The sequence below is a fragment of the Andrographis paniculata genome, unplaced genomic scaffold (genome assembly GCF_009805555.1).
Source record: "Andrographis paniculata isolate CXL003 unplaced genomic scaffold, ASM980555v1 Contig86END, whole genome shotgun sequence".
Classification (NCBI taxonomy): domain Eukaryota; kingdom Viridiplantae; phylum Streptophyta; class Magnoliopsida; order Lamiales; family Acanthaceae; genus Andrographis; species Andrographis paniculata.
Window position 1 is genome coordinate 6375299 of NW_026137624.1, and position 13038 is coordinate 6388336.

The 13038-nt window shown below is 39.8% G+C and overlaps 4 protein-coding genes across 4 annotated transcripts; 3 read left to right on the top strand and 1 right to left on the bottom strand.

The window, feature by feature from the left end:
* Positions 1 to 803: 803 nt before the first annotated feature.
* Positions 804 to 4093, top strand: LOC127242436 (glucan endo-1,3-beta-glucosidase 2-like). The gene is made up of 4 exons (XM_051261976.1): positions 804 to 989; positions 1858 to 3114; positions 3207 to 3234; positions 3559 to 4093. The coding sequence occupies exons 1-4, from the start codon at positions 926 to 928 to the stop codon at positions 3692 to 3694; spliced, it is 1485 nt and encodes a 494-aa protein (XP_051117933.1). The 5' UTR covers positions 804 to 925; the 3' UTR covers positions 3695 to 4093.
* Positions 4094 to 5225: 1132 nt separating this feature from the next.
* Positions 5226 to 7907, top strand: LOC127242131 (uncharacterized). Its single transcript, XM_051261533.1, has 6 exons — positions 5226 to 5538; positions 5653 to 6377; positions 6805 to 6863; positions 6975 to 7103; positions 7198 to 7333; positions 7427 to 7907. The coding sequence occupies exons 2-6, from the start codon at positions 5679 to 5681 to the stop codon at positions 7814 to 7816; spliced, it is 1413 nt and encodes a 470-aa protein (XP_051117490.1). The 5' UTR covers positions 5226 to 5538; positions 5653 to 5678; the 3' UTR covers positions 7817 to 7907.
* Positions 7908 to 8002: 95 nt separating this feature from the next.
* On the top strand, positions 8003 to 9941 carry LOC127242129 (pentatricopeptide repeat-containing protein At5g43790-like). The gene is made up of 2 exons (XM_051261531.1): positions 8003 to 8102; positions 8214 to 9941. Exon 2 carries the CDS (start codon positions 8281 to 8283, stop codon positions 9865 to 9867), a length of 1587 nt encoding a protein of 528 aa, XP_051117488.1. The 5' UTR covers positions 8003 to 8102; positions 8214 to 8280; the 3' UTR covers positions 9868 to 9941.
* LOC127242130 (myosin-binding protein 2-like) lies at positions 9934 to 11658 on the bottom strand. Its single transcript, XM_051261532.1, has one exon. The coding sequence runs from the start codon at positions 11455 to 11457 to the stop codon at positions 9934 to 9936; it is 1524 nt and encodes a 507-aa protein (XP_051117489.1). The 5' UTR covers positions 11458 to 11658.
* Positions 11659 to 13038: the final 1380 nt, after the last annotated feature.

Genomic DNA, 13038 nt, shown 5'->3' on the forward strand with positions numbered 1-13038 from the left:
AGAAGTAAGTATATATTAACAAAAAAAACATACTATTTTTTATTAGCTTTTCTATTTTTTATTATATATATATAAAAAAATAAAATAAAAAAAACATATCATATTCAAATTCGTATCAAAACTAAATAATTTTTCTATATAACGGATTAAATATATTTTTTTTAAAAAAATAATAGAAAATGAATGATAAAAAACAAAAAAAAAATACAAAAATTACAAAATTGGAATACATTGTATTTTAAATAAATACAAATAATGCTTACACAGAAATGGAATAAATTACTTGACCGTTGAAACCAGCTGTATTCTCCGACAACCTAAGAGACTGTGTCCCTGCTGGCACATTTGCCCTCGCTATCCACTCAACAATAAACAACTCCCGGGACCTAAACTCCCTACAAATCTAACACCATCACTTCTCAAAAATGAACGCTGCAGATTGACTCAAGCGTTCGACTCCAGAGCCTCCATAAACAAAACCCAGAGCACTGCAGCAGCCATTAATAAAACTCTGCATGGAAGCAGTACACGAATTAGTACAGCAACAACAGCCACCCCATAACGGCTACCAACAAAGCGATTTACTTCACTCGAGGCACCGTAGGTGAAGCAAATTACGGGCACGTAAAAAGGTGGGTTTAAAAAGAACCCAAAATAATTTTTATATATAAAAAATAAAAAATAAAAAATTGAAAAGGAACACAGAATAAGACAGATGAAGAACAGAAAAATTGTAGCCGTTGGATTAATCTGACAAAGAACATCTCGTGATTGATGATTCACTTCTGCTCAGCTTAGCTCAACCATTTTTCCTCTTCCTCCTGCCTTAAATACCCTAATTTTTTTATTACATCTTCTTCTTCTTCTTAATTCTGTAGACCAGACCTCTCCTTAAACGTTGTCCAATTCCTCATCTTTCGTCGCCATGGAAGTGTCTCTGGTTTCCTTTCTTTTGGTTTTGGCATGTTCGGCTTCTTCTGCTGATGAAGGTATATATAGCGTGTGTAAAGTTCTTACCTTTTTGGGGTTTTGTTTGTTCTTAGGTTTGAGGTTATTTTAATGGTGTCGATTCTAATTTTCTTACAGTTCTTCATTTCTGATGTGTGTTTGTTGGTATTTTTTGATTAATCTAATGCCATTTGTTCTGATTGAAGAACCCCTTCATGTTATTTCGTCTGAGTTAATTTGCTCTGTTTTTCCTTTTTTTTTTTGTTCTTTGTCCTGTCCGAATGAAAGTTTGCTGCTTGGCTTTTAGTAAGAGAAGAAATTCCTCATTCCTTTAATGGCTGTTGTTGGTTTTGGACCTACATTAGAACATCTTTTGCTTTTGTGCTACATTTGGCTGCTTTTTTTTTGTAATTATTCTGCAATTATTGGATTGAATCGAGTGTTTGTCTGTGTGTCTGAAAAAATAAAATTTTTAATTAGAACAGTTATTGAATGTAATGTATAATGATTTAATATTGATTTAAGAAATTTCGGAGGAATAGCAAAGAATTCTCCAAAATCCCCTAAACAAGCACACCTTATAATTGTTAGTAAATAGTGTTCGTAAGTTTCAAAAGTTTATGTTTTTGATTCAATGTTTTTGGAGAAAATTAGAAAATTTTGCGGATTGTTTGGCCGTGGTTCGAAATTGATTTAAAACGGAGGGTTAAATTTGAATTTTTGTTTAAATAATATTATGATGCGATGTTTTACGAAAGAATATAGTGTATTTTTATTAGAAACTGTGTAAGGTAAATAGTGTATTTCATTTCAAAAGTATCTATGTAAACATACAATTTCTTCGATTACGCTCGAATTGATCGAATAGAACTCGCGAATAATTCCGGCTACATTCATGCCTATCCACAGATAGATTCGTCGGAGTGAACATCGGGACGGATGTCTCCGATTTTCCGCACCCGACGCAGGTCGTGGCACTCCTCAAAGCTCAACAAATCCGCCACGTCCGTCTCTACAATGCCGATCGAGGAATGCTTCTAGCGCTCGCCAATTCGGGAATTCACGTCGCCGTCACCGTGCCCAACGACCAGCTTCTTGGCATAGGCCAATCCAATTCGACGGCGGCCAATTGGATTTCGCAAAACGTCGTCGCCCATTACCCGGCCACCAACATCACGACGATCTGCGTCGGGTCGGAGGTCTTCACGTCGCTCCCGAACGCCACCCCTCTCCTCGTCAATGCCCTCAAGTACATCCAATCGGCGCTTGTCGCGTCGAACCTGGAGCAGCAAATCAAAGTCTCGACCCCGCTCGCGTCGACCGTAATCCTCGACTCGTTCCCGCCGTCGCAGGCGTTTTTCAACCGGTCATTGACGCTGGTTTTGGCGCCGATGTTGAAGTTCTTGCAGTCGACGGGGTCGTACTTGATGCTCAACGTCTACCCGTACTTCGACTACGTGAATTCCAACGGCGTAATCCCGTTGGACTACGCGCTCTTCAAGCCGCTCGCCCCAAACAAAGAGGCTGTCGACGCCAACACGCTTCTACACTACACGAACGTCTTCGACGCGATGGTTGACGCCGCGTACTTCGCCATGGCCGAACTCAACATCACCAACGTCCCGGTGATGGTGACGGAGACGGGATGGCCATCGAAAGGCGATGCGAACGAGCCCGACGCGAATCCGGAGAACGCCAACACCTACAACAGTTATTTAATTCAGCATGTGTTGAACAGGACCGGCGGAACTCCGAAGCATCCCGGAGTCGCCGTCCCGACGTACATTTATGAGCTCTACAACGAAGACGAGAAGCCGGGTCCGTTGTCGGAGAAAAATTGGGGTTTATTTAACTCCGACGGCGCTCCCATTTACATTCTCCGGTTGACGGGCTCGGGCTCGATTCTTGCTAATGATACGACGAATCAAACTTATTGCATTCCGAAGGACGGGGTCGACGTAAAAATGCTGCAGGCGGCTTTGGATTGGGCTTGTGGGCCGGGTAAAGTAGATTGTTCGTCGATGAAGCAAGGGCAACCATGTTATGAACCGGACACCGTGTTCGCGCATGCGACGTATGCGTTCGATGCGTATTACCATCAGATGGAGATGGCTTCCGGAAGCTGCGATTTCAACGGAGTGGCTACTATTACGACTACGAATCCGAGTAAGTTCGTAAAACTAGTTGTTTGAGATCGAATGCTTTACATTGCTTTATCCATCGAAGTTGCTAATTGTGTAATTTTGACGTCGTTGCAGGCCACGGTTCTTGCATTTTCCTCGGAAGGTATCTATACTTACGATCTAGTCGATTTCATTATCGTTCTTTGATAATTTTATCTTTTCGCTTCAGCTATTTACCTTCTATACTTACGATCTAGTCGATTTCTTTATCGTTCTTTGCGATAATTTTATCTTTTTGCTTCGGCTATTTTTCCTTCTATACTTATGATCTAGCGATTTCTTTATCGTTCTTTGCGATAATTTTATCTTTTTGATTCGGCTATTTTACCTTCTATACCTACGATCTAGTCGATTTCTTTATCGTTCTTTGCGATAATTTTATCTTCCCGCTTCGACTATGACTAAGATGTCGTTTTTTTGTCGATAGTGACAGGAACAGGTCCCGGCTGAACGGCACGATCCCGGTCTTGGATTCTAGAAGCTCGGGCACCGGCGCGAAGTTCGTTTACGACAATGTGGTTTGGGCCGCGGTTTGCTTGTTGTGTGCCGTCGTGTTGCTGTAGAGCGCCTGCGTAGAGTTTTCTACGCGGGTTCGAGTTTTGAATTTGCGAGAGAAAAAAATAGGTAAAAAAATATATATTATTGGAAATTTCATGGTTAAATTTATTGGTGAGATGAAATTTTAGAGCCATTGATGAAATGTGGATTTTGGTTGAGGAAGAAGTATGTGTACATAAGAAATTGGAAGAGGAATTATTGGGGGAGTAGTTGGATTAGGTGTTTCTGTGGGGACTTCTTTGAAATTTTGGGTTCTTAGTGTCTGATAAAGTTTGCCCGCTTGAATGTTCTGTGGGTGAATTTTGCAGATGAGGGCTTCATGAAATTGTGTCTTTTAATTTAACCTACGTGATTTTCAAAATGCAATTTTTTTAAGGAATGGTCAAATACAAGTTTTAAAGTTAAAAAAAGCACATATGCTGTTTTCTTTATCATTATTAATTAATACCTAAATATAATTTTCTTTAGTAGAATATTAATTAATAAACCGCCCCTATGCTATATTACATGTACTGTATATACATAATTATAGATTCAAGTTTTGGTAATAGTAAATTTTAAAATGAAAATAAATATTAAATATAATATAAATAGATGTTCAATGAATGTATTGAGAAAATAAAATAAAAATATTACTACAAAAATAAAGTTAACATTTAGAATCATATTTGTCTAAGAAAATGTAAAGAATAAAGCAAAAATGTTTTTTTGACAATGAAGAATGAGTATAGAAATGTTTTCTTAAAAATAAAAAGTTGTATGCTGTGTTTTTTTTTTCTACATATTTTTTTTTTAAATTAATAAATTATATATATTTATTATTTTTATATTACATATATAATTTTCTATACCTTGCAATAAAAAAATATTTCAAATTATTTTCCAAAACAAACATATGCCTATTCTCCCATAAAAAGTGTATGACATACATGATAATAAATATTGTAATATATTTAATAAAATAATTATTTTATGATTGAACAATTCTAAAATAAAAATATATATAATTTTTTCGATAAAAATGATATAATTTATTTATTAAAAAATTAATGTTTAATATAAAATATTCCCCCTGTCTCAATACAACAGTGTTAGTGTTGTTTGTTATTTTTGTCTACCTCAAAACAATAGTCTTATTTTCATAAATAACTATATCACCTTAAAACTACCGATATTTTTTTATTTTTATTACACAATTGTCACTATTTTTATACTAATATACTCCAAAAAAATCTTTTATCCATACTTTTTTATCAACTATCAATATAATATCAATATTTTTTAAAATTCATATTAAGACTATATTTATGGACGGAAAAGTATTATTTTTAATATTATGAATATATTAATCATATCTATTGTAAAAGAACAATGAAGTTTAAAAGAACACGTTTTTTTTTTGTTTTTTTTTTTTTTTTCCTTAGTGAATGCTGCCATGCTTTCTTTCATTTTTTCATTTTTCTAACCAAATTCAAATACAGTTTTTTAACAATAAGTGCTTTGGTTGCTTTGAGCCTTCTAGAGATGGCCCAGTTCATCATCCGCGTCTCTTTCGGCCATTGCCAAGCATCGAATATACTTTGTTTTTTCTGCTCTTCTTCAACCCATTTTAATGCCCACCTCTTTCCGGCAAAATTTCTATGATTTCCGTAACTACCGACAGCGATCGTCGATGTCAGCTGCCGCGATTCGAAATCCCACCTGTGATTCATTCATTAATCGCTGCGAAATGCCTTAACAATTAAGGCGTACAGACAGACAGACAGTTCCACAGCTTTCCACAGCCCATCGATTCGGAAATTAATCCCGAATCAGTCGCCATTTTTAAAGCGTTTACTTAAATCTCAAGGTTTCTTCTGCTTTTGATTCCTTTTTAATCTCTCCACGTTATATGTAAAAGTCCTAATTTCAATTTGATTTGGAACAAATCACACCTCATTTGATCGGAAATCTCTGAATTCAGGAGGTGCACAAAACCTGTTCGATGAAATGTCTGTGTCGTGTGGGGTTGAATGCGTGGTGGTCCTCGGGTGTATGCGCTGGGCGTGGAAGCGCTGCACCTACATCGGCTCCGACGACAACGCCACGTGGACCACCGCCACGGCGGAGGAGTTCGAGCCGGTCCCACGCATCTGCCGGATCATCCTCGCCGTCTACGAGCCCGATCTCCGATGCCCCAAATTCGCCCCTCCCGGCGGCTACAGACTGAACCCCGATTGGGTGATCAAGCGTGTGGCCTACGAGCAGACCGACGGCCACGCGCCGCCGTACCTAATCTACATTGATCACGACAAGCGCGAGCTGGTTCTGGCGATCAGGGGACTGAATTTAGTTAAGGAAAGTGACTACAAGCTGCTGCTCGATAACCGGATCGGAATGCAGATGTTCGACGGCGGCTACGTGCACCACGGGCTGCTGAAATCGGCGATATGGGTGCTGAATGCGGAGTCGGAGACGCTGCGGAGGTTGTGGGAGGAGAATGGGAGGGAGTATAAGATGGTGTTTGCAGGGCATTCTTTGGGGTCGGGAGTCGCGGCATTGCTGGCTGTGATCGTCGCGAATCACGGGAGTAAGTTAGGCGGCGTTCCGAGGAGCTTGGTGAAGTGCTATGCGGTGGCGCCTGCGCGGTGTATGTCGCTCAATTTGGCGGTTAAGTATGCGGATATTATCGTATCCGTTGTGCTGCAGGTGTGTGTTCTTGTTGCCTTTGATTATACTATGTTGATTTGATTCGTTGCCGTCTATATTGGTCGCATTTTTTCGTGTTTATATGTCTTTATGCTAGTTCATCAATTTGCTAGAACTTCACTTAGGCTTGCTCGATATCTTCGATTAAAAAAGCTCACTAAATAAAGTGTTGAGATATTTTAACTATTAAGTTTGAGATTTTTATAGATTACATTATTTAGATTTAAGCATGCTGATATTGATTCATTGTATTGACCCTACCTCTTATTTTGATGATCAATAAAAATGCAATTTTCCAGTTTTCATAATATATTTTCATCCTACCTTTTATTTAGATTTGCATTTCTTTGTGCTAAAACCTTTTTTTCGACGAATTGATTGTATTTTCTTACACTAACAAACACTCTTCTAACACATCGTTGTACAGGATGATTTCTTGCCCAGAACAGCGACCCCGCTGCAAGACATTTTCAAGTCCATCTTCTGGTCAGTCGTCATTAATTATTACACTCGATGATTTTGCAATTTCGGCGTTTGCCTCTTTACAGAGTGATTTCTTTTACTGTCGTCTAAACCAGGCGTTAATGCTTTGGACAGTTTGCCGTGCTTGTTGTTTCTCGTATGTCTGAGAGATACCTTCATACCCGAAGGCAGAAAGCTCCGAGACCCGAGAAGACTATACGCACCTGGCCGGATGTATCACATCGTCGAAAGAAAATTTTGCAGGTTTCATATTCCTATGTTGTAATAATATGCTTTTGTACCGATGAGTTGTCCAAAAACTCGTATTTTTTCTAAGACATCTGCTTGGCGATAACAGATGTGGAAGGTTTCCTCCTGAGGTTCGAACAGCCATTCCCGTGGACGGAAGATTCGAGCACATAGTCTTGTCGTGCAACGCTACCTCTGACCACGCAATTATTTGGATAGAACGGGAGGCCGAAAAGGCTCTACAAGTAAGTATTTACCCCTTGTCGTCTTTTAATTCCTTTCGATCGATGCTCTTACAACCTCGGTAGTAACAAAACTATTCCCCGGCCGCGGCGCAGTGTCTGAAGGAGAAGAATTCAAACACGATGACGCCGCCAATGGTGCAGAAATTCGAACGGAAGGTGACATTAGAGAAGGAGCACAAGGATGCGCTCGAAAGAGCCGTGAGTTTGAACATTCCCCACGCTGTGGGATCCGGCGAGGAAGAAAACTCCGGCAACGCCGACGAAGAAAAATCCGGCAATGCCGAAGAAGAAAAATCATCGCCGGGAAAAGACGTCGAGACGAGCCCGGGTGATGACGCCGAGCTTCCCCGAGCGAAAGAAAACCCGCCGGGTAGAAATGGTCGGACCAACTGGAACGAAGTTGTCGAGAAGCTTTTCAAGAGAAGCGACTCCGGCAAGCTGCACCTGAATCGCGACGCTCCGGCTTGCCGCGACGGCTCGTGACGTTTTCGTAATGTCGGTACTTACGTACCCGAAAATCTTGTAGAAATGTTGTCCAATTTTCGATATAATTTTTTTAAATAAAAAATAAGTATTTGAATTTATATTATATAAAAAAAAAAAAAAACATTAGCAGAGTGTACGATATAAAAAAAAAATGTTGTACATTGTGCTGAATGGATTGAACCTCAAAAGGTAAGCAATTTAAAAAACAGGCATTGTTCTTCTAGTCGCTCGAAATTGCGAATTTCTATCTTCTTCTTGCGAGGCAACGATCTCTCCATTTCAGGTAAATTCGATTTTTGTTTGATTTTTATATGGCTTGATTTGAATGCTCTATGGCGATGGTGGTAGATATGGTTTTCGTATTTCTGTAAATTTGATCGAGGGTTTTGGTTAGTTGAAGAAATCGACTCTGGAGTGTGGATTATAGATAGAATAAGAACGCGAATATTCTTCAATCGTTGATGCTATTCATCGCTGTTTTCAAATGCATCAGAGGATTATCATCCCCACCATCGAACCTTTCGAAAACAGTCAATTACACATCTCCTGCCTGGGCTGAAAACAACCAGTTGTACCAAAGGCACAGAAGATTGTACCTCTTCGAGCAACAATGGAGCAAAGCCTTTCATCAGCTCAAACTTCTCGTTTCTTATTTGATTGTCTCTGGTCTGAACTCAAATCCCTTCGTCATGAGCCGTGTTCTTTATTTGGGTTTGGTTGAATCGGAAGGAGTCGATATGGTTGAAAAATCAGAGTTCGGAGTTAAGATATTCAATCGGATCGAAAATCCTAACCTCTTTTCGTGGAACACAATGATCAGATTCTTCGCGTCCTTCGATCCAGTGGTTGCCTCAAATTACTACAGAAGATTGCTCTTCGAAGAAATGGTTCCTGATGAATATACATTTCCGTTCTTGCTCCAAGCTTCCGGGGCTACATTTGATGTCGAATTCGCGAAACAGGTTCATTGCCAGACAGTGAAACTGTTGCTTGATCACAATCTGTTTGTGCAGAATTCTCTTCTTAATTCATACATGGTTTGTGGCTCCACGCCGGATGCCCGCCAACTGTTCGATGAAATGCCCGAGAAAGACGTGGTCTCATGGACGAGTTTAATTTCCGGGCTAGTCTCGCAATCTCATTACATCGAAGCGATTCATGTCTTCAAGAACTTGGTATGTAATGATTCTCGACCTGAGCCTAACAATGTTACTATCATTTCTACAATGTCGGCTTGCGGTCATCTCGGGTATACAGACCTAACCCGATGCTTCCACGCTATGCTCGAGAAGGGCGGGTGGCTCAATCGGGACATGATGTTTGTGAATTCGGTGATTGATGCCTACTGTAAATGCGGCGATCTCTCTTACATTCGAAATTTTTTAACTGATAGCGGTAAATGGGACTTGTATTCTTTGACAGCGGTAATTTCAGGGCTCGGCGTGCACGGTCGAGGGCAAGATGCTTTGTATGTCTTCTTGTGGATGGAGAAAGAGTCGGGGATCGAACCCGATGACGTAACTTTCGTTGCTGTTCTTTCAGCCTGTGCCCATTCAGGACTAGTCGAAGAAGGCTTAATCATTTTTGAGTCGATGAGCGGGAAACACGGCATCAAGCCAGATCTTCGGCACTATGGGTGCATTGTCGACCTCTTGAGCAGATCCGGGATGCTGGAACGAGCTTACGATATAGTTCAGAAAATGCCGGTGGAGCCTAATCTCGCCGTGTTGGGATCTTTACTCAACGGGTGTCGGCTTCATGGCGAGTTGGAACTCGGCGAAGCTGTTTTGAGGAAGATCGAATTGCTCGACGAGAGAGGGGGAGCTTCGGTGCTTTTGTCGAATATGTATGCGGATAAGTACCAATGGGGTAGAGTGATGGAAGTTCGTCGGGAATCGAGGATACGAACGCCCGCGAAATTCCCCGGCAGAAGCTGGATTCGGAGTAAGGGCAAATTGCGCGAGTTTGTGGCTCGCAACGATGTCGATCCGCAAGGTATGGAGTTGGTTCTTGTTCTTGAAGGGTTGGAAAAGCATTCGAAGTTGTAGTAGTAGAAAAGAACATGAAAGAATACTGAATTTCGGACTCCCTAAACGTCGATGATAATCGCAAGTTTACGATACATTTTCTGATGGAATTTCGTGAGAGTTTCTTACAGGGAATTCGTCGTACCTCAAGCCGCGAAGATGCTGAAGAATTTCTTCGAGCAGAGGAAGTCCCTCGTCGCCTTTCATCATCGCCGCTATGCTATGCTTTAAGAACTCTTCGTTTGATTCCAGAGCTTGTAATCTCTCGTACACATGTCGAAGCTCCTCCCGGATAACGACTGCATTTGTTTCCGCGGAAAATTCGCTCTCCGATCGATTAACAACTGCGTCGAGCTTCTCCAACGAGCCTTCTACGTCGTGAATTTTTCCGTTTTCGGACAATGACAGCAGCTTGTCTTCCAAGGCCTTCAGTTCTTCAATAATTGACAGCCTTTCGTTGCTGAATTCTTCCAAATCGAACTTGTGACAAAGATCAAATCCGAATCCGTCTATCTCCATGTCGGAAGGCGAGTTCCCATCTCGATTTCCGACTGCCGAAAACTTTTCCGGCGTGTCGTAATCGAAAGACTTGCTACGGTACGTTTCTAGCTCGCGCTCGAGTTCTTGCTTCTCCTTCTCCCGTTTCGTCATCAGATCGTTCAACAGCTGAAGAGCTTCTTGATCGTACTCGGCTTGCTCTTCCATCACCCGTTGGTACTGAAGCGCTTCGATTTGTATCGACGCCTTCTCGTCTTGCAGCTTTGCGATCATTGCCATCGCTTCATTCGCCGCCACCGCCGTCGCTTTCCTCTCCTCGTCTAGCTCGTCGTACAATGCCTTGAGAGCCTTTTCTTGAGCTTTCACTTTGAACTTCAACCGATCCATCGTAAAATAGCCGCGCTCGTCATCCATCTTGCAGTTTATCGCTCGATCTTCGGTCTGTTGCGCCTCCGACGAGTCGGCCGCCGTCGATGGCTGAGTATCCGTATCGATAAGCTCTATGCATATAAACCTATCGGAATCGACGTAGTCCGCATTCTGAAGAAGCATGTCGGTAATATAAACTGACTCGTCTTCTTCACTCCATTCGCGATCATTGCATGGCTTGATCCGATCGGAATTACTTCGATCTGTTCCTATCGCCGAGGCCTCCTCCCCATCCGTTTCTGCATCGATCACTTCCGCAATAGACCCCTCGTTTTTTACACATTCGTCGCAGCAAGAACACCGATTCGACTCATGGAAATTCTTCAACGCAACGTCTGTTCTCGAAAACGAGCACTCGCCGCACGATGAAACGGCGGCGGTGAGCCGGCAGTGAGTGATGCAGTAGCTCAGGCGAGAGATGGCCGCGCCGTGCGCGGCGCAGACATGGCCGAGGTCGAAATTCGGGGGCCGTTTCGAGCCCCAAAGGCGATCCAATCTGGAACAGAAAGTGCAGCATGGATTGAGGGCAAAGTAATCTGCAAATTTGGTGACGAGGAAGGAGAAGAAGGAATTGAGGAAGAGGAGGAGGATGAGAATCCATTCGAGGACTGCGTAGGCTAAAATGAGAGTGATTGTTCTTCTGCAGTTTCTTTGAGGCATTTCGTCGAACACCTTGGCCGCCATTGATGGATGAGGTCGGAATTAGTCACAAAGAGCAGAGGATTTGGAGGAGAAATGGTGAGTGATTGGTGATACTGATTCCATTCGATGTGAAAAATAGAAAGTGGATTGTGGAAATATAGTGATGGGATAGGAGAAATTCTTGGAGTGGGTTTGTAGCTTTTTCCCCACATGCTGGCAATGGTATTCATCTTACCCTTTTTTCCTTTAAAGTAAAGCCCCTTTACATTCTATTCAACAAATAAAAAATATAGAGCTTACGATCATGGGTTCAACTCCGTCGCTCGTAAATTTTGTATTTTAAACATAGTTTATTTTGTCGGATTTAATTTGTAGATTATTAGATTTGATCAGAATTTACTTTAAAAAGTAACGAACTAACCATGGCGGATTCTCATATTACTAACAAAAATAATAAAAGTAAAAATAAAGAAATCTTTGTCACACATACACTGACTTATATACAAATCAATACGAATCTAATACGATAATAAACAGATAAAGTGATTTCATCCAATAAATTTTGAATATTTTAAATTTCTTAAAAATATAGTATATTTACTACATTTTTTATTTAAAATATTCCATCAACCACTATTTCTAAGTCAAATTAATAAAAACTCAAATAGACAAACCTTTCAAATAAGAATGTTTTGAATTTTATTATAAATTATAAACTATCTGTTTGTTTAGTATTTTTATTTTAAGTTTTTTTTTTTTATATATGTATAGGGTATGAATAATAGGATATTAATGCTATAAAAAATAATATTTTATATTAAATATTATTTTTTAATAAAATATTATATATTATGACTATATATATATATTGAAAATTGTATTATAAAAAATTAATTGTGGGAACAAAGCTAAAGAGCAGAATTAAAATAAAAATAACACCCTTGCAAGGCTGGTAAAGCCACCAAAAAGGTGTACCATTTTTATTTGATAAAAATAATAAAAAAGGAACATAATGCATATATTATTCCTGCTTTTATTATTGTCATTTTCTTTTAAATTTATTATTTTACTTTTTGTCCATAATTATGAGTCTCGTGTTACAATTTCATTGGCCAAAAAGCATATATGGTACTAAAATAACTTTTGAATTTAATTTGATACATTTTATAATTTGATTATCATCCTTATTGTAATTATTATTTCTTAAGAGAATTATTTGTTCATAACTTTAGTATATCTTATTATGAAAAAAATACTAATTAAGTGGTGGTATAGAAACAAACACCAATGAATAATTAGTAACATGCCTAACCCTATAACATTTAGAAATATTAAACAAATTTATTCAAAAAATGGTGATTTTTTTTTTTTAATGTTCTAAAACGATGTACATAATTTTTTTATAACGTGGGAAACCGCAGCCGCTACACAAAAGTGTCAACTATCTGAAAGTGCGCACCGGGTAAACCTCCAACTCAACTTAATATCTTGTAAACTAGGCTCCATAAGGTAAGTCACACTAGACGAACCATGTATAGCAGAAAACCTGAAGGCGTCGGAGGTTTGAACTCATGACCTCACAATCACGAGTCCATACAATGTGCCAAAATTTTAATCAGGATA